General features: G+C 38.4%; 1 protein-coding gene across 13 annotated transcripts in view; it reads right to left on the minus strand.

The window, feature by feature from the left end:
* MBNL3 (muscleblind like splicing regulator 3) overlaps positions 1–20405 on the minus strand; it is a 117431-nt gene that overhangs the window by 23310 nt on the left and 73716 nt on the right. For 9 of the 13 annotated variants that reach the window (XM_070462283.1, XM_070462284.1, XM_070462285.1 and 6 more), the window contains exon 3: positions 9129–9296. In XM_070462283.1, coding sequence (XP_070318384.1) covers positions 9129–9296 — 168 coding nt within the window. The other 4 variants (XM_020872176.2, XM_070462289.1, XM_070462288.1 and 1 more) reach the window with 4 other exon arrangements.

Genomic DNA, 20405 nt, shown 5'->3' on the forward strand with positions numbered 1-20405 from the left:
TTAGGGGTGGTATTGATAGATCATATGCTATTGTTGTTGTTTAGTCACTAAGTCATGTCCAACTCTTTTGCGACCCCATGGACTGTAGCCTGCCAGGCTCCTCTGTCCATGGGATTTCCCAGGCAAGAACACTGGAGTGGGTTGCCATTTCCTGCTCCAGGAGATCTTCCTGACCCAGGGTGGAACCCCGTATCTCCTGCACTGGCAGGCAGATTCTTTACCACAGGCCACCTGGGAGGCCTGTGATAGATCATATGCCAACTCTACTTTTCAGATTTTTGAGGCACCTCCATACCATTCTCCGTAGTGGCTGCACCAATTTACAATCCCACCAACAGTATAGGAGGGTTCTCTTGTCCCACATCCTCTAGAGCATTTGTTATTTTCTACATTGTAATATCTCATAACACATGAAAATTATATGCAATTCATGTTTCAGTTTCCATAAATAAATTCCACTCTTCTCACTCGTAGACCGACATGAATGAAAAGCATGGATATCTGTTTTTTCTCATTACAGAAGAACCTATGTAATATCCTCAAATCTTGTCTCTTGTCCCACAACGGCTGAACTATTTGTTAGCCATTTAGAGAAAATTCTGCTGACCCTCATTCTACAAGATTCAAAAATATAAAGCATTCAATTTCTGAAGTAAAGCACTAATTATATAAAAATCTATGGATGTGAATTTAATTACTTGTAGCAAGATTACACAAATTGAAGAAATTAGACTTTAGAAACAAATATTAAAGTGTTCACTAAAATGTTCTTTTACATAGTTACAAAAATTCACACTTTTTTTTTCATTTATTTTTATTAGTTGGAGGACAAAACCCACTACAATATTGTAAAGTAAAAATTCACATTCTTAACTATTTACTTATAGAATAATAACTACTTGGTGACTAAGAATGGGGAGATAGATGGAATCCTGTAAAGGAAAAATTTTAGGAGCCACCGCATTTTGATCTTAAAGGATTCTGAAGCACCTTTGAATAATAATACAATTCAGTGAAAAACGATGCCTCAAATAAATATTTCTAGTTTACACAGACATCTTAGGAACACTGATTTATTACTTAAAATGAGTTATTCCTCAAGGTAGTATAAAGAAATAAAACCTAATAACAGCTAGATCTCTTTGTAGTAACTTGAATAATATCCAGTGTCAGTCACAATTATTGTTGGATGAATGCAAGATACTTAACTCACTTATGCTAATCCTGGCCTGAAGTCAACATCATAATTGAGGCCTTCCCTCTAAGCTCCTGTCGACAGGTGGACAAGTAAACATTTTCTTTTATAGGATGGTAAACATTTGGTAACAATTTGTTGACTTGATTTTAATGCCAGAAATATAGCACTCTTAACTTTTAACACTCATAATATCTTAATTTTATTACTCATTTACAAGCATTTATATAGTATAAAAAGCAGCCCCTTTCACCATCACCATGCATATTTCTATCCTTGGATAACCCCAAAGCACAATGAAATGTATCATTTTCATTTTCATCAGACTTTATTAGATGTTCACAAGGAGCACAACTGAATCATTTTGTTTCAGTTTTTCCTTGGTCATCTCCACACTCTTTAACTGGTGTTATGGGGGCACAGAAGGAGGCCCACATAATCTCCAGACTAGTTCATTGGTCCCTCAGTAATTGAGAGTGAAGTTTATAAACAGATGCAAGCTGATAGTGGTGTTTATGTACTAATCATACTTGTTAATAAATAAGCCACTGTGGCTCAAAAGAGAGTGAAGAAAAATACTTTCAAGAATCAAAAGTGAATAGTTATCCTCAACTAAACCTGGCTTTTCTGACCTTATTAATCATGGGAGTCTCCAAATAAGGGGAAGCATTGAAGGGAGGAAGGTAGGTGAAGGACTGATAGATTATCATGGGTGTAATAGGTGTAATGTCGAGCAAGCAAGAGGGAACAAATCATGGTTTGGATTTTCCCTGCAGTTGGTAAGAAGCTGTAGAGCAAGCCACAAATTATAACCAACAGCATAATAGCAGGTGATTCCTAGAGAAGGATCTGGTAAAAGGGTAAATGACTTGTTTCTTAGTTGGGGGTGGGGGAGGGTGGATTTTAACTTTGTTCCTGAGACGTGAACAAGAACTGCCCTAAAAATTATTTGTTGCTAAATCACCATATAATAACATTGGCAATTCAATTAACTTCAGTATAGCACTAGGAAAGAAAAAGTATTTAAAAAATCAATGACTACTTAGTTTTAACAACAGGCATGAGAAAAAGGGTTTGGGGGGAGGGGAAAATAACAAGAGCTGAGAAAAGCAAAAAAGCCACAGAAAGCCTGGAGACTAAAGACATCTCAATGCAAATCCATGATAAATGGATGCAAGGGGTTATAATTATCAGCAGTTTAACAGAGCACCACCACCACCAAAACAACAGCACAAAATAAAATCTTTCATGGCTCATATAAAAAAATCACTCTACAGAGGGAAAAAAAAGCTCAAAGCTATAATAATACAAAGGATCAGGTAGAAATCAGAAACTAAGGGGATCACAAAAAAATTAATCCATCATCTTACTATTGCTAAATCATATATTCCTAGAGGATAGAGAGTATTTCTAATTTACCTTTTTATCTGTTTCTTAACTCTTTTAAATGCCTGGCATGAGTAGACGCTCAAGAAATATTTAGTGAATTGAGTCAAAATGGATTCCTAAGCCATTGATTACTTTTAGGTTTACCAGTTAGAAAAATCAAGATAAAAAACAAAACAAACACTCAGGGATCAAAAGCAGTGGCAGAGAATTCCATCTGTTTTGCTCTCTGGTGGGGAAAACTTTAAGCAAAGACCACTCCCAAACTGTCTTTTGATACAGATGTGAAATGCTACATAAACAGTATGAGAAGCACATACACATGCATGTGTGCGTGCACACACACTCACACATATGTATGCATGCAGTTTGTAACTGGAGTGGCTAAGTCATCAGTATCAAAAGGTTATTCAGTGAAGAGTTTTGAAAAAAATGGTTTAGTGATAATATAGACTGAAATATACAACTTATTACAAAAAGTGTGGTTCCAGGGGACAAGTGAATTGCTAATGTGATATTCACAGAATGGCTAAAGAGAGGAGACTAGGGAAAGGAGGGTTTCAAATAATATTTAGTTCATCTATAAAGATTGTTATGGCTTCCCAGGTGGCCCTAGTCTTAAATAATCTGCCTGCCAATGCAGGAGACATAAGACACACAGGTTCAGTCCCTGGTTCGAGAAGATTCCCTGCAGGGGGGTATGGTAGCCCAATCCAGTATTTCTGCTAGGAGAATCCCGTGGACAGAGGAGCCTGGCGGGCTACAGTCCATAGGGTCGCAAAGAGTCGGACACGACTGAAGTGATTTAGCACACACATAAAGATTATTATGGCAGATTAGGATTATTAGGGGGAAGGATTACTGGGTGGGGAGTGCAGCCATATTTTTTCACACTAGGTCTCCTCATGGCCCTATCACTGACAAACCACTGAATTTTGTTGATCTAGGCAAGAGGATGGTGATAAGAAGAAAAAAAAAATTCATCCTCTCTAGGGGAGCCTGCCAAGTATTGGGTTTGTTCTTGTTGCTGTTGTGATTTTCTTTATCCTCCGCCAGGGAAAATGAGTTTCACAGACCTTCCCAACTTCCTGCCTTCATCTCAATGGTGATGAACGTCAAGCCATGCTGAGGTAGCTGCTGGAGCTTAGACTGTGACCGTGAGCAGGAAAGCTAATAGGCCCACATGGTCTCATTAGCACCCCACTCTCACCAACTGAGCTAACCCGCCCCAGAGGAGAAAGACACAAAATGGGCTGAGAGACGATTACATTTTAATTTATCCCCTGGGAATATATGAGGGAGGATAAAGGGAGAGTGTTGAGATTGGTTACTATCAAAGAAACTACACACTGTGAAAGACAGCATGTACAAATGCCCTCTGTTTGGTGGCAGAAGTGTAGCATTTTTGTTTCCCTTTAAGAAAGAGATTTCACCTTGTGTATTAAAGCGAGTTGGGGCAAGGCAGCAAAGCTCCTGCTGTTGTGATTTCTTCTGTTTTACTGGTAAAGGAGTTTTAAGCTGTGTGACATGCACAGCCTCAGGAAGGGACCTGAATGACTACTCTACCTTGGCCCAGTAACTGCAATCAGGAATGAAGCCAGGATCTGAGGGGCCTGCAGTTTAGGTTGTTGCATAGAGAAGGGGAGCCTTAAGAACAAAGAATATACAAATAATTTTGGCAAATTTTGTAAACACATTGCTAGGCCTCCTCCTAGGGCCTTGGAAGGAGACCATGCAAATAAGGGGCCCAGAGCCTTCCTTCGCTAACCTCAAGGAAAGCTTGGAAACAATCTATAGAACAAATATGTCTCAGTTGCTGTATCTGAAAGTAAAATCTTTTCTAATTTTTTAGAAAACTTAGTGTAATCTTGATAGAATTTGGGGCTTGTAGCATGGTACCACTTCAAATACTCCTGTGATATGATCTGATTAACCTGAAGTCAATGTGGATATTCACATGATAACAGCCATAAATATATTAAGAGCATATCAATCTTATAACTACATAATGCCTGTCGTCTACTGACTTGAACATTTCACAATAATCACTTTACAAGATACTGAATGTCACTACATTAAGATGAAAGAGATTAAATTTCATCATTTATTATTTCATGAGTAGGTAAACTGAGAAACTCATTGAAGAATCTTCATTAATATTCACTGTAACCTCTCTACTGACCATGAGACTGGTAATCTAGAAATTTTTAATAATTTTTAACAGAAGAGCCCTGAAAACAGGGAGATAGCATAAATACTTCAGCCAATAGTTTATATGAAATAGAAAATCTATAACTCTGACATGACTATGCAAAATGTATAATGTATTGAGGTGAGGAAAGGATATTATCCTTCCATCTTTAACTATGAAACGATCTGTCATTTTCAAAAACTAAAAAGTAAATAAATATTTTGCAATTTTACTTCTATTCATTTAAATCTGCCCTAGTCCAAAAGTACACAGAGTAACATAATATCTTAGAGCTCCTATTTAATTAAAGAAGAAAAACACTTGAAACACTGGAGTCTAAAAATACTGATATTATTAATCAGTATATATCCCTTCCTCCTATCTACTGGAACTTCCTACTTATCCCTGTTTGGTCCTGAAGTGTCACCTCACCTTTATTCTTTACTACATTAATGTCAGATAGACATATAAGCTTGTTTCTTTCTTTTTTTTCCATATAAGCTTGTTTCTGAGAAATGTATGTGGTAAATAGCATTGTAAAAATGATGTAAAAAGGTGGGGAGGGTCTAGACAACATCAGATGATTCTATCTGTGATAAAGAAAAAGGCTGAAGTCCTGTGTTTATAGACTGTGGTTTGGAATACTATGACTTGGCCACAGGAATGCAAGCCATGAAAAGCATACAGCAGACCAGAGGACTTGGCACATTGCTATGGCTGAGCCAATAACCTCTATATAAATCATCAGATGCATACACTCAACTGGGTCAAGTTTACCTTCATGTAAAGAACTGCCTCCATGTGAATCAACCACATTCAAACAGAGAAAGGAAAGGTATTTACTAGATTATACAAAATGTCTGAGTCAAAAATATTTTTATAGCCTATAACATCATATCCACCACACACACACATATATACATTACATCTAGCAGTGAGAATCCTTCCTTGGAAATTTCTTTCTATAATGAATATTCCAAGTTATGAAAAGATCTGAAATTCCAAACATTATCTGTGCTCAGAAGTTGGAACCCAGTGTATCTGCTTGCCCTAAAATTCTTCTCCAGTGCTGTTTGTCTCTTAATTATGCCAAGGGGAGTTCTTATATAAATTTGTATAATTTTTTTTTGCTGTGAACATCAGCAACTCTCTCTTAAACTGCACTGAAAAATACTAGGGAGTTGCACCCTTTGTGTCACTTACTAAACTTCCTCAATAAAGCTACCAAAAGCTTTCTGAGGTGGAATTTTATACTTGCAAATGTCAATTCAGATCTGTTAGATACAGTGAATAAACTTGCCTGCTACAGCAAGCATTCCACCCAAATTGACTAGGTGTGGCTTTTTTTTTTTTCATTGTTCAGTCACACTGAACAGAATCTGTTCTCTGGTTACATCTAGGTTGTCATTCCCTTTATCTGTGGGCTTGTAATAAGCAAACCGTACTCAATTTTCCAAAAGCAGACGTGCTCTTCCGGTATCCTAGAGACAGATCAAAGTATGGTTTGTAGGAAGACATAAGGTTCAAGGCAGTGATACCAATGGGTCTTAATATGCAGCCAGAAAAACAATAGGACTGGAAATTTAAACATGAGCTTGAATATTTTAGGGAAAAGAATCAGATGATCAGAGCAGGAGGGATATATGTAGTTAGAAGGGAGAGACAGTTGTTTAGGGAGAGTAGGTACCAAAGAAACGAAGTAAAATTATACGTTACTTCCATAGTAAAATCAAGATCCATAATAAAGAACATTTCTTTCAAGTCAGACTGGTAAATGTCACTTAAAATTGCTCACACTAGCTCAATGACAATATGCCCACAAGGCAGCTTTCTAGACCACAAAAGAGGATCATATCAACCATCTCGAGGTTAGCTTTTTGTACACATAATAACTGCAGAAATTAATCTTTTATCAGTTTATCACATCATAACAGCTATTGTTAAATAATCTACAAGGTAGAAAAGCAATTTCCAATTGTTCCCTGGGGTCTTTTAAGTAATGTCTCGTGTCTTGTGCTATGCTACAAAATAAATAGTACTCCTGTGAGTCATAACAGTCATATTCTGCAGCCTGAAATTACCCTCATTGAAGAAAAAAGGGAAATGTATTCTATTATAGAAAGCATGGAGAATCAAATTAGAAAGCACAAGAGGCTGAAAAACTCAATGAATCTCTCACTGGACTCCAAAAAGTCACTCCCTGATCAATAATGCATGAAGGGTTGAGACTTGGCATGGAGGCACTCGACGGGAGGCTCAACAGAAGATGAATAGTCTGCCTTCTGTCTTTACCCCTATTTTACCCCAGGCCCTTGCTCTCTGATTCCCTGAAATAGGGCAGTTGATTGATGTCCCTTGACCTTTGAAAAAATATAGGCTCCAGCTGCATAGGAAATGCTGGGCTCAGGTGTGTGATAAAATCTGGCTCCTATTCTTTGCTCAGTCTGAAAATGGGACATCCCACAAGAGGCCGAGAGCGGTAACGGTGGGTAAAAGGTTCCCTTGCTTTACTCCCCATCTACTCACATTTTCTGGACTCACCAAGCATATTCATTTCTCTGTGGCTTTATTTATACTATTCTCAGTATCTAGAACACTTTCTCTTCCCTATCCCTTCAAAACCAAGAACAAACTGAAATACTTCAGTGTTTGAAAGCTAAGGATAGAGTTTGGAGGAGTTCAACCATATAAAGTATTACTAAAGGTCAAAGAGGAACTCCAGGGAACTCACTGGTGACATTCTGGGAACGAATTTATCAATGTAATTAATCAGCACTGAGTTCCAAGGCAAGTATTTTTGGCAAAGGAGTAAACACATGAAATCTATTTATTTTACTTAAAATTTTCTAGACATTCTGGAAAGAGTATCATGGAACAAAATTTTAGTGACTTGTCAATGCCCCTAGGACCCGTTTTTTGCATTATTCATAAAGATGTACCAATTAAGGGGTGCCTTATCTACACAGATGTCCTTGAATTCTGAGAAACAACTTTGTAATGAGATAGGTTTTGCTGAGAGCAGGCTGACCTACTCCCACACTTTGCTTATATCTAAATATTACATACATCTTTCAGTTCTCAGTGTGTTCATTATATAGTAGCCACCAATGAAATGGGTGACAAATAAAGATAACACAACCCTTTCCAAGTACTAGCCTGATAATGGTTTAAAGGAAGTAGGCCAGCTGGAATTAGAATGAGACACCATGGAACTAAATATGAGACCTGGAAGAACTCAGTAGACAGGGACAGTTTTCAGTTCCACCTCAAACAGTCTAAGGCCAAACTGCAACTGTATATTTTAAGGTATTAAGACAAGATGAATTCTCTGTAGGACACTTATATCACTTTTTAAGTGATCCATTTAAACTCAATGATCCAAACAAATACTAGACGTTGGTCTAGAATGACACCAAAATATTAATTTCACCAAAGGGAAACTCTGTGGCTAGGTTAAGTTAAAACCCCCATCAAACACCTGGCCAGTATCCCTCAAGACTGTTAAGGTCATGGGAAAGAGAAAGACTGAAACAATCACAGACCAGAAGAGAGAGCACAGATAGGATTCAAATACACTGATACCCTGCACTGGCCACTGTAACAGAACGAGCACACTAGTGAATAATCTGGTGAAGTCTGAAGAAAGTCTGGAGTTTAGTTCATAGTAATGTGTAGATGTCAGTTCCTTAGTTTTGACAAATACGCAATGCATATAAGATGTTAAAAGTAGGAAAAACCAGATGATGGGTGATATGGTAAGTCTCAGCACTATCTTTGCAACTTTCCTTTAAATCTAAAATTATTTTAAAGTGAAAAATCTATTTAAAAGTAACAACATAACTATCAAAGAGCAAGGAAACTTATCTGAAGTAATATCCTAAATTAAAAGGTTTCTATGTCATAATAATCAAACCTCCTCTCTTCTTAAAATGTCCCTGGCTCCTTTTATTAGTATTCTTCTATGAATTACATTTTTTGATTTATTAATTTGCTGCATTGGGTCTTAGTTGTGGCACTCAAGATCTTCAACTGTGGCATGTAGGATCTAGTTCCCTGAACCAGGGATAGAACCCGGGCCCCCTGCATTGGGAGTGTGAAGTCCTAGCCACTAGAACATGAGGGAAGTCCCTATAAGCTACATTCTTGGTTCCTGCAACCCCCTGTTTAAATCTAACACACCTGATTGCTCCCTTCACATGCACAACATCTTTGGAGTGTTAATTAACATATTAGCTCGCATCCTCAATCCTTCGGTGACAACTTCCTAAAGTCCTTGCCAGGTTATTCCAGTGTAGATATGCACCCTTAAAAAAGGACATACATATGCAATTTTGAAAAAGCAGAGCTGTGACTTACACAGCATGGTGGCATCTGAGCATTCTGGAACATAAACTGCATCTGCTGGGCGAACATAGCGGCGGCACTCTTTTGTTGAATCAGATTGTTCCGTCCATTAATTTCCAGCTGCGTTTTCAAATGTGGAGGAGGGTGAAGGTACTTGCAGTTCTCTCTGGCACACCGGCCCTAAAAATGAAGGATTTTATGAATTGACATTAATATATTAAAAAATCTGGTGTGGCTAAGAAAATAAAAGTTTCTTAATCTCTTAGCACGTGGGATGAACTGTTTAAGTACTTTATGTGAATTAATGTATTCAGTCTTGATACACACCCCCTAAGACTGATAATCTCATCATTTTTATCTTCCAGATGAGGAAATAAAGAGGAGTTGCACAGCTAACAAGTGACAAAACCTGAACTAAAACCTAGTTAGTCTGACTCCAGAACTCATTCTGGTAGCCACCTTGTTCTGCCCCACTTTAGTATGCATCAACTTACATTTAAAATATAAAACATCAGGGATAGTATATAATCATAACATTACAGATGTAAATAAAAATTTCCCAACATGAGACATAAAATTAAATATGATCTAGGATGTGGCTCTACATGTGTAATCAGGAAAAATAAGGAAAAGTGTTAAATATATACACATAAATGTATCTTCTAACTTTTAGATCCATTATTCTGGACAATTTTGGCTCTAAAGTTCTTTTTCCTGAATCCATATAATGTGAGAAACTTCTTGAAATCCACTGATCTTTTGTTAACTGAAGAATAAATCTCTTCTACCTCACAGTTATGCTGCTCTTTAGATTCTAGAGGGAATGGCCCTGGATCATTTGGATAACTGACACCCAAGTATATTTGGGAGTGGCAGGTATTTGAATGTTTTAGAGATGGTTTAAGCACTTCCAGACAGGATCATATGGCAGTCCTGTGGAACGAAACATGTTTTTGGTGTTACCTAAATGCTGATATGGCTGCTAATTATGGTGTTTACGGTGTGGGAGCAAAGGATGTTAGTGACCAGGTATTTATCACATTGTCAAATGTGTTATGTTGTGTTTGTTTAACTCAAGTACTGTACAAAGCAGCTAATGATGATCCAATTTGGGTTATTAAGTCTGCCATAATCCCTTTAAGATAAGCACAACTGCAAGCCATTCTTTTTCCCACAGTTGCTTAGATGCTTTATAGCAGGAGCTTACTTGGAGGGAAGGGTGGAAAAAAAAAAAGGCAACTTTTTTTGTACCCAAGAGTGCAAGTTGCTAGGCCACCTGAATTCCTAGGAGAAAATCAGTTAGTTCATCAAGTGTTTTCAACACATGCTATGAATTTTCTGTAGTTATGATGCTTGAATGGACTATATTAATCACTCCTTCATATTTAGTTATCTTGTTATTAAAGCACTCTTGTAATTTCACTGGGAACAAGGTGTGGCCCTGAAAATTAGAGTTACCTATAATGTTGGGCTTCCCTTGTGGCTCAGCTGGTAAAGAATCTGCCTGCAATGCAGGAGACCTGGGTTTGATCCCTGGGTTCAGAAGATCCCCTGGAGAAGGGAAAGGCTACCCACTCCAGTATTCCGGCCTGGAGAATGTCCATGGACTGTATAGTCCACGGGGTCACAAAGAGTCAGATATGACTGAGCAACTTTCACTTTCTACAATGCAAAACCAGAAGCATTGCAAATGCTCTTTTAAATATCAGGTCAATGGGATGAGGTGGCTCTTTTACCTCCCCTGGCAGGGAACTGAGTATAAATTAAAACATAGCTTGATAAATCAAGGAAGCCACTATTATTTTCCGTTAGGCTTCTCATTCTGTTTCTCCAATTTATTTTTAATCAAATTATTTATAAAATCAAACAATATCTTAGTTCAATGTACCTTAGAAAAGAAATAATTTGTCGGTAGAGTTGAGGGTGGTATGAACCCAGTCCTACTGAACTCATAAAGGTAGGAACAACCACATAATTTTTCAGCACATATAAGGACTATACGTGAAGTGAAAGTCGCTCAGTTGTGTCCGCCTCTTTGTGACCCCATGGACTATACAGTCCAGGGAATTCTCCAGGCCAAAATACTGGAGTGGGTAGTCTTTCCCTTCTCTACGGGATCTTCCTAACCCAGGGATCGAACCCAGGTCTCTCATATTGCAGACGGATTCCTTACCAGCTGAGCCACCCCAAGGAAATCCTTATATGCACTAAAACTGGGGGTAATGGAAGTCCCCCCTCCTCTATTAACATGTCCCCCTAAGAGAAGATGTTAATTCTCTTTACATCTACTGCAAGGCAAAGATAGTCACAATGATCTCAGTTCCTAGATTCTTTACCAGCATAACTGGGATTATCTGGGTCAAAATGAACAGCTCAGGAGAACTGGTGGCACTTGGAGCCTCTTCCACAGCCAAGCATGGCAGTTTGATACTTCCAGGGTTTCTCTTTCTCCTCCTACTTCCCCAAGGTAGAGTCCTAAATCCTCTGCTCTCCTCTTTAATCTCTCTCCCCTGGAGAAATGAAGTTCAGATCAAGTTTCATCTCTCACTGCAATTGCTCAGATCTTAAATCTCGATCTCTATCTCTGACCTCTCTTCTGAATTTCGGGCCTTTTTTAAAATCACTAACTGCAGTTGCATTTAGAAATCCTGCCCCCCTAACCAGGTCTGAATAACATACTCCTGACCTTCCTTCTCCTTAGACTGCCTTTCGTCTTCCTGCCTACTAGCATTTAGGACTATTGCTCCAGTTCCCAGGCTTTGGGATAGCTGCATAGCAGTGCTGAAAAAAGAAACCAGGCTCTTGCTGAGCAGGACTGCCTTAGGATCACAAACCCACCTTGACAGTTTTCCCTGACCAGTGGTAAACACAATCGTAACCGTTTAAACAGGACACAGTCTGTAACCCACCCCAATTAGATGAGGACTGTCTCTTATACTCAGGAATTCAAAACAATAGATCATTTTTTTTAAAAGGAAAAGGAATACATTAAGTTTCTGCCATTTGTTAACAGTTTATAGAGTTTTAACATCAATTACATTGAATGTAATCAGAGGGGAGAGGAGGGCGGGAGAGAACATGCTATATTTGGCCCATTTCCTGCCAATGTACAGATAAAGGATTGCCACCCGCCTCTGTGCTTTTACATTACTGTCCTTTACAAATAATAAGTTTTCTTAAGCTTTTTCTTGGGAAACTAATGACATTTTTACAAAGCAAACACAGTACACAGAAATAGAAAAAAAAAGAATTACACTTTAAAAATCACATCAAGCTAGGTTATAAAACTAAAGTATGGAATATGAGGCAGCCTAAGATTTAAAAAAAACTTACTCATCTTAGTTATGAGATTGTACTTGATTTATAAAGCATTCTTTTTTGAATGACAGAATCCATAATTTAATTCTATAACAATGCAAATGCACAACAACACTACCTTACAGAGATTGCTGCTTATGTTAAAGAACGCTTATAAAAGAGAAAAAAAAAAACCCCGCATTTTCAATCAAAACAATAGATGAGACCAAATAATTTAATATCAACGTTATCTGTGGAATACGATATTTCAAAAGAAAGCCAAGCCCCTTAAATTTTTTCAAAACAACTTTAGGACTCAGGGTAATATATTTATATGCACAACACTTAGTAGCAATAAATCTCCTCTGTATTCATTCTTCAAGATGCCCAGACTTAATTATAGGGCAAAATACTTTTATTGGAGTTGGGGAGGGGGTGGCAAACTTTGTTCTTGACATTTGCTAACATTTGCTTTTAGTCCCTATAGGGGATTAAGGATTTCATAAGCATGTATGGATGAGATGGGGTGGAGGCAAAGGATGGATTTGCCCACCACAGTATGTAATCACTTATTGTTTTTCTGTCCTTTGGAAAACCAGTGACTATGAAGTTTCCAGAGGCCAGCTAAGCACTGTGAATGGGCCACAATACTTTATCACACCAGGTCTGTAACAGCCCAGAAACTATCTTGGCAGAAAAATATCACCTGTTGGGTTTCCCAAGCCAAGTCAGTGGTGTCCAAGCCCTCCTTCTAGACCCACAGGTTCAAGAGTTGCCATGTGCTCAGTGCAGACTCACAAAATTAAAGAAATTAGAGTGCAAGCTCATTTAGGCTTGCCTCAGTTTCACGCCTTTTCCATTTCCTTTGGCCTTAAAAACAAATCATTCTCATCAGATCTTTCACTGTGATACTGAGTCAAGAAAATAGCAGAGTGATTTGATAAGAAAGTGATTCTCTGCTGAAATAAGTGTTACTATATCTATGCATCTCCCTGCTCCCCTATTCCATCTACTCTCTTTGAAAAAAGCACCCAAAAAGCAGCAGGGGGAGAAAATGACCAATGAAATTTCTGAAATACATCAAAAAGTTGATGACAGACAAAGGAAAAAGTTGCAGAGCATTCATAAAACCTCCAAAATTCAATCTATTTCCTTTTTCTTACCTTCAGGCTTTTCACAGTACAAAGCCTTCGACTGAAAGAGAAAAGTAGCATTGTAGAGATTCAAATCCCACCTAAGTCTCAGGAGTTTTGAGAATGAGTCTGTCAGAGACTTCCCAGGCACTTGGTGGTAGAAAACTCCTGTGAAATGTACTTTTTTATGTTCATGAGACAAAGCTCTACCATCCATCAGAATAAGAAAAGGACCCCAGGAAGCTGAAAATTACCCTTTGTCAGTCACCAGTATCTTAACAGGAACAGCTGTTTGCAGAATGACTTGCTTCTTCAAATACATTAGGAATTATGGGGGGGGGGGGAACCTCTCAAACACAATAATAACTGGATTACCTTTTCAAAGACATCTCATCGCTCTGCAACACTACCAAGAGTTAAATGTTAAATAAAGCCAACAAATAGATGATTTGATTTCTATAAGAAAATTATTTCATTTTAATGATCATATGTTAAATGAAAAAACCTTGATTATACTGCCCCACTAAAACATACTTACATGCATGGACATGGCTTCTCAGAGGAAGTAACAGTGATTTTAGAATAACATATGATCCGTACTAGGTTGCCTGGTTCCTACAACCATCACGGATCTTTTAAAGGCTAGGAACAATCTGAAACAGCTAAAAGGCAACATCAACATAAACTGAGTATCAGCCAGATATCAACACACTAATGGCAATTTCCCACTTTCTTTCTCTTAAGAGTTGTTTTTATAAAAATGTGTATCCTCCAGAATTGTACCATTTATGAATACTGAGATATAGGCACAAAAAGCATCCTTAAAATCTTGCATACAACTCAATTTAAACTTGGGATACAGACAAAAAAATCTTTCTTTAAAAAGCCTTTAATAAACCACTTCCTGAGTATACTGAAGGCAAAATTAATGAGGCTGACGGTCCCTCCACCATGGAGAGGGTAGGCAAGCACTCCCCCCACTGAAGTCAGCACTGCATCTCTGCTGAACTCTGCTTTCTTTTTTTTATGTTATTAAAGTCTAGTTGATTTACAATGTTGTGTTAATTTCTGCTGTACAGTGAAGTGATTCAAGTATATATATATACATATATATATACATATATATACACACACACATGTGTGTGTGTATTCTTTTTCATATTCTTTTCCATTATGGTTTATCACAGGATATTGAATATAGTTCTCTGTGCTATACAGTAGGACCTTGTTGTTTATACATTCTCTGTAGAATATTTTGCATCTGCTCATCCCAAACTGATGAACTCTGCTTTCTTGACATCCCCTATACATATATAGAGGGCAATGACTTTGGTGCAAACGAGAGACCAAGTCTGAATAAGTAAGAAGCTGGGAGGAGAGCAGAAGAATTTTCGTGCCTATCTGCCTCAAGAAAGCTTTCGAATGGTGACCTCCAAAATACGAAGGGAGGAGGAGCTCGACAATCACACTGTTGTTCTCTCCAACAGCCCATGAGATAACCTGATCACCAGAACTGAAACATGTAGGGCTGAACCGGATTTTAAGGAACATCTCCTGCACCTTTATCTTACAGAGAAAGTGAAGGCCAAATTGATGATGTGGCTTGTCCTAATTAACAAGCAGCTCAGTAAGGACAGAAGCCAAGTTTCCAGACTCTCAGTACCCAATATGGATTTTCAGTTCAAATGACTCTTTCTCTATAAAGATTGTCCTGAAACCATGTTCCCACCCCCACTCCCCCACTCCCTTTTATCTCTCCCTCGTTTGTGCTTCCAGCTGCATCTTGTACTCGGGTTTATCATAGCACTTATCACTGTGTACATTGATAAATTGTTTGCATGCCTATCTCTCCATTCGACTTTGAGTTTGTTTAAAGGCAAGACTGTATCTTCCTCATCTTTGAACCTCCAGGGCTGTTTCTGTGCCTGGTGAATAGTGACTACTCTATAAAAGTTTGCTGAGTGGATAAACTTGGTGGGAATAATTTTATAGGGTATCATACTAAGTCTGCCTTAGAAGCCTAATTGCTTCTCTTGCTATTTCCTTCCCTAAGTTTGTTCTTCTTCCTCCAAGAAGAGGACAATAGCTGACACATGACTGAGGCTGTTCCTGGTTTTCTGGTTCAAATGAACCGTTATTTTATTCAGGTATAGTAAATAGCTCATTTGTTACTGCTTATTTTTTTTTTTAATGAATATATACTCTGACATGTATGTGACTATCATGGCTGAAAATTCCTGGTCATTCAGTATACACTGAATCAGAAATGTTACGAACCTGAGGCATGCAGACACAAACCCTAGTATAATTCCCAGAGGTCTGTGGTCACAAGAACCGCCCCCCCCCCCCCCAGGATATAGAGCCCCTACAAAGCTGAATAAAGGAACCTGCAGCAGATTCATATTTAATCAGCACCTGGGCCTGCCCCAGGGGAGCACTGCTTTTCGAGGGTCAGTTTAGAATAAAGTGCCTCCTCCAACTGCTCCATCCTCACTCTTCATTTCTCTAACCAGCTGCAAGTCAAATTCCCTGAAGCTACTTAGACAAAGGTGGAATATAAGGCTTTAGGATAATCACATTGGGTGAGGTCTTCCTGTGCATCTCTACTGACCTCTTACAACAAAAATGTTTCTGCTGTGCTTAAGACCCATATTCAGCTGTATTCACATTAAACATTGATTCTCAAATAATCATGAGCTTGAACTTTTTCTGAAGAACAAATAACACCAAAAATCATAGTTGCCGTTCATAGTGAAACGAAGCCTGCCTCCCCAATACCCCAGGTCTGCTCCCTGCCCACTTCCCAATCTCCCCCCCTGTGGTCTAACACCTTCAGTTGCTTGAGAAAAATTTGATATCTGTTCAATATGTTCCTCAGGAATGTATCATCTCTGTTTACAAAACAGACAACCAGAATCAAGTTAAAACCCCCAAACAACTGAACCACACCGGTACCGAGTTACCAAAAGTTAGAGGCGTTTCTGATGCTAAGTATTCATGGAAGCTGTCTTTAAAGTAGTTGATGGCTGCCAACATAAAATGTCATTAAAACACAGAAAAAGAGGAAAGAATGAAAAGAATGGCATTGGATTTGTTACTCCAAGAAATAAAATACACAGAAAATCATGCAACTTCAAGAAGCTGCTTACTACATAGGCTTCCTTAGGAAGCAACATAAAGGGGTGTCTCTGTCCACCCTTAGGCAGTCAAATCTCTGGCTCTCAGCATTGCCTCGGCTCCCTTTTCTGGACACCCGTCCAGTCACTACAGCGACTCAGAACCAGGACAGAATGGACACTGGCTGCTTGCACTCTTTCTTCCCGGCTAGGGCTTCCATCTGGGCTCACATCTAGGGTTGCCAGATTTATCAAATGAAAACACAGGACTCCCAATCAAATTTCAATTTCCCATAAACAAGGACTCATTTTTTTTTTTAGGATAAGTATGCCCCATACGAAATATTATCTGGCAACCCTCTCCCTATCTATTTGTCCACTCCAGTGCGTTAAGCTAAATAAAGTCAAATCCTCAAAAACCCATTTACCTCCCTTTACCTTAAGGTCACAAGCAGCCCCCTCCACTGGAAAGAGCCCAGGCTCTACTAGGCCTTCAGCTCCCCCAGAGCAAAGCAGAAGGCCCTCTCAGTCCCAGCTTACCTGACCAGCTGCAAGGAATTTAAGGAAGTTGACTGTTGGAGAAAGCAATTTTTTACTCCCTGGCTCCTCCCACCAAAAGCTTCACACGGCTCCCTACCCAGCCAGCCACTCCACTTTCCCAACCACTGTGGCGCAACAACTGTGTATTCAAATGACTTTGATGCCTGCCTGCCAGAGCTCCTCCTTTAGACTAGGATGGGGGGAGGGCGTGGTGAGTGACCACTGTGCCGATCTCCTGACTCTTTAAGTCTATATAAATTTTCTTGAACATGTGAATTATTACAGGAAGAGGAGGCTTTTATGTTTTAAAGTTTTTTTGTTTTTTTTTTAAGCAGGGGGAGGGAGAGGAGAGCAGATTAACTTTCATTTCTTCAGTCCTGTCGGTGGCATACTCAAATTCAAGCAAAAGTCATCCAGTGAAGCCCAGGAAAACATCTGCTTAAGCATCATGTTTCTCCAAGCACACGTAAGATGGATGCAGATACATATTCACAACATGCAAAAAATGGCATGAATAGCCATTATTTGCATAGATGTCTTTTACAGTCAAGCCTAGATTACTCATATTAAAACAGAGGCAGATAGAGGAGCATGGTTAATTCTAATGAACAAAATAATATATTCAGGAAAAATGGCGATTCATAACGGCCCCACATGACAGACTAGGTATAATACAAAAGTGGCAGTGGTGAACGTTCAGGAATCAGTTACAAGACATAGTTCTGAATTTTTTTTATTAAGATTTCAGGCTCTTTTGTTGCGATTATCAAAGAGTCAGAATTAGTAAGATCAGAGAGAAGGAGATTGTACTTCACTGGGGAAGCTTATATGTTTATAGACAACATGTCGTAAAAACATTAAATGGTAAAGCTGGAAAGGCTCTTAGAAATCAGTCTGTGTAATATTCCTAAGAGAGGAGTCTCAGAAACTGAGCTTCCTGGTGAAATACTTGTAAGGAAAGGCACACTCTTCCCCTCTTGGAGATGAACAGTCCACCAGAGCAGAGCAAAGGTTCCCTCTCACATGTCCTAAAGAAAGAAATCGGCCGGTTTTTAACGAAGAAACACAGCTCAGTCACAGAAACCATTCCCTCATTTGTTTTTTCTCTTTTCTCATAAGATACCCTGTAACATGTCTCATTAGAGAATCCTTAAGAAAATACTAATTCAACTCCCTCCTTTTAAAGCTCAAAGCAAGCCCCATGGCATACACTGAACATTTCTGTCCATACTTGATCTCCACACAGCTAACAAGATGGAGATTTTCCTATGACGGCTACAAAGATCGCACAGTCAGCTTCCCAGCACCCCTGGCCAAAGTTGTAAGTTCTGCCCAAGCTTTCCAAATGGCTGCTGTGCTTTCTTCTTTTGTTTGAATGCTTCACTCAGGCAATTTTGGAAATCACAACTTCAAGCCTTCTCTGTCTAACTGGCTTTCCTACGCTGTGACTTCTAACCCTTGAAACCATGCCAGTTACCTTAGGTTTTCCATGACTTAAGGGTCTCTAGTGAGTTCTAACGGCACTAAAGCTTGGGAAGTAAGAAGGTATTTGGCAATCCCTTCAATTCCTAAGGGTCTTAGTTGTGCACTAAACTTAAACCTTGCGGTTTCCACTTGGCAAAATTAAATTTCCTGTCTCGAAGTAAAAAGAAAGTTTCAAAGAAGAATTAAATGTAGACAAGTATCTTGCAAACTGAAGGGGAGTAAAAGGTGAGAAAGGTGCTGATTATTGTTTAGATTTAAACAATTTATCTTTGTAGAGCTCAGTATGCTGCTAAGAATAAATTAAATAATTACATCTCTAGAGCCAGCCACTACCCCTCCACCTAGAGGTTATATAAAGGACAAATATAGTTATTGATTTACCTCTGTATTTTTGAAATTAGAGGCACAGAGATGAAAATCAGTCCCCCTCTCTGCTCTCTTTTCCCCCTAAACATAAGTTTTCTTTCAGACAAAGAAATTTAAAAGCATACTAAATGGCTGTTTACAGGGTCTTGCTAAATTCATAAGTAGAAATATTTCGAACAACAAATAGAGCCAAATGTACGCACTTTAAAATAAGCATTTTTCTCATGCTCCTACCCAACTACCTAATTAGTACCAAATATGAAGCTTCCAAGCAGAAAGGTTTGGTTGGTGACACAGACTGCCATGAGAATACTTTGAGGCTTGGAATAAGCCTACATTTTGTTAATGATAATATATTTTTATCACCAAAAGTCGTGCTGAAATGTCCCTTTACATTAACTTGTTATTAAAACTGTAGGCATTTAACAGTATCAGACAATCTCCAAAGAAAACTCCAAATTCCAAATGCAGTGTGTATTTAAATAAAGTGCCTTTTTTTTGGCCAAGTGATTCTTTATTAGGCCAAGTTGCTGTTTTTGTTCTGACATAAAAACAAGCAATTTATTGATATAAATTCCTTCTCTTTAAAAAAAAGATCTATTCTGCCTGGCCTGAATATCTACCAAATATACTGTTTCATCCAAAATGTATTTCAGAGATGTGAACAGAATTAGAAAAGTTCTCGATGAAACTACTGAGACTACTTTTTTAAAAGAAATGTTTTAAAATGATCTTCTCTCAGTTTCACTTCGTAAATATGGCAATCTTCTTAAACTCACCTTCTGCTTTCAGTGAGCAGTTAATATTTGATGATGATGAAACTGTTCCTGGTATTTAAAGAACTAAACAAGGCCATCCACAAACAATGTAACTAGAAATGGGCTTGTTTAAAGAAGATAAAATGATAAGTGGAAGTTTTATGTTTTAAAATAAATCAATCCCTCAACCATAAAAGTCTCATAGCTTTACAGAGAAGTTGAAATAAGACCTCTGCCAGAGAATGTCTATCTCCACATCTAAAACAAAGTGAAGCAAAGGACAGCGAAAGTTAATTAGTTTTAAAAAATCTATTAATTGTACTCCACAAGTCAGTTTAAGCAGTTAGAACAAGAATTATGGGGAGAACGGAACGCTTGTAAGGATGCAGTGTTTCTTAAAAACATAAACTGTCTAGAGCACAACAAGGTTTCTGAGGTCTAGTCACTGCCTTTTAATTAGCAGAATCCTTATTCTGGTGAGGGAAAAATTAAATCTACTCTAGCTTCATTGTGCCTTTCCTGAAAATCAGAATGAAATTAGAAAACGTGTCTTGCCAAAAAAGAAAGAGAGTCCAGTTTATGCGTCTCTTATAC

Source organism: Odocoileus virginianus, unplaced genomic scaffold (genome assembly GCF_023699985.2).
Source record: "Odocoileus virginianus isolate 20LAN1187 ecotype Illinois unplaced genomic scaffold, Ovbor_1.2 Unplaced_Scaffold_2, whole genome shotgun sequence".
NCBI classification, from domain to species: domain Eukaryota; kingdom Metazoa; phylum Chordata; class Mammalia; order Artiodactyla; family Cervidae; genus Odocoileus; species Odocoileus virginianus.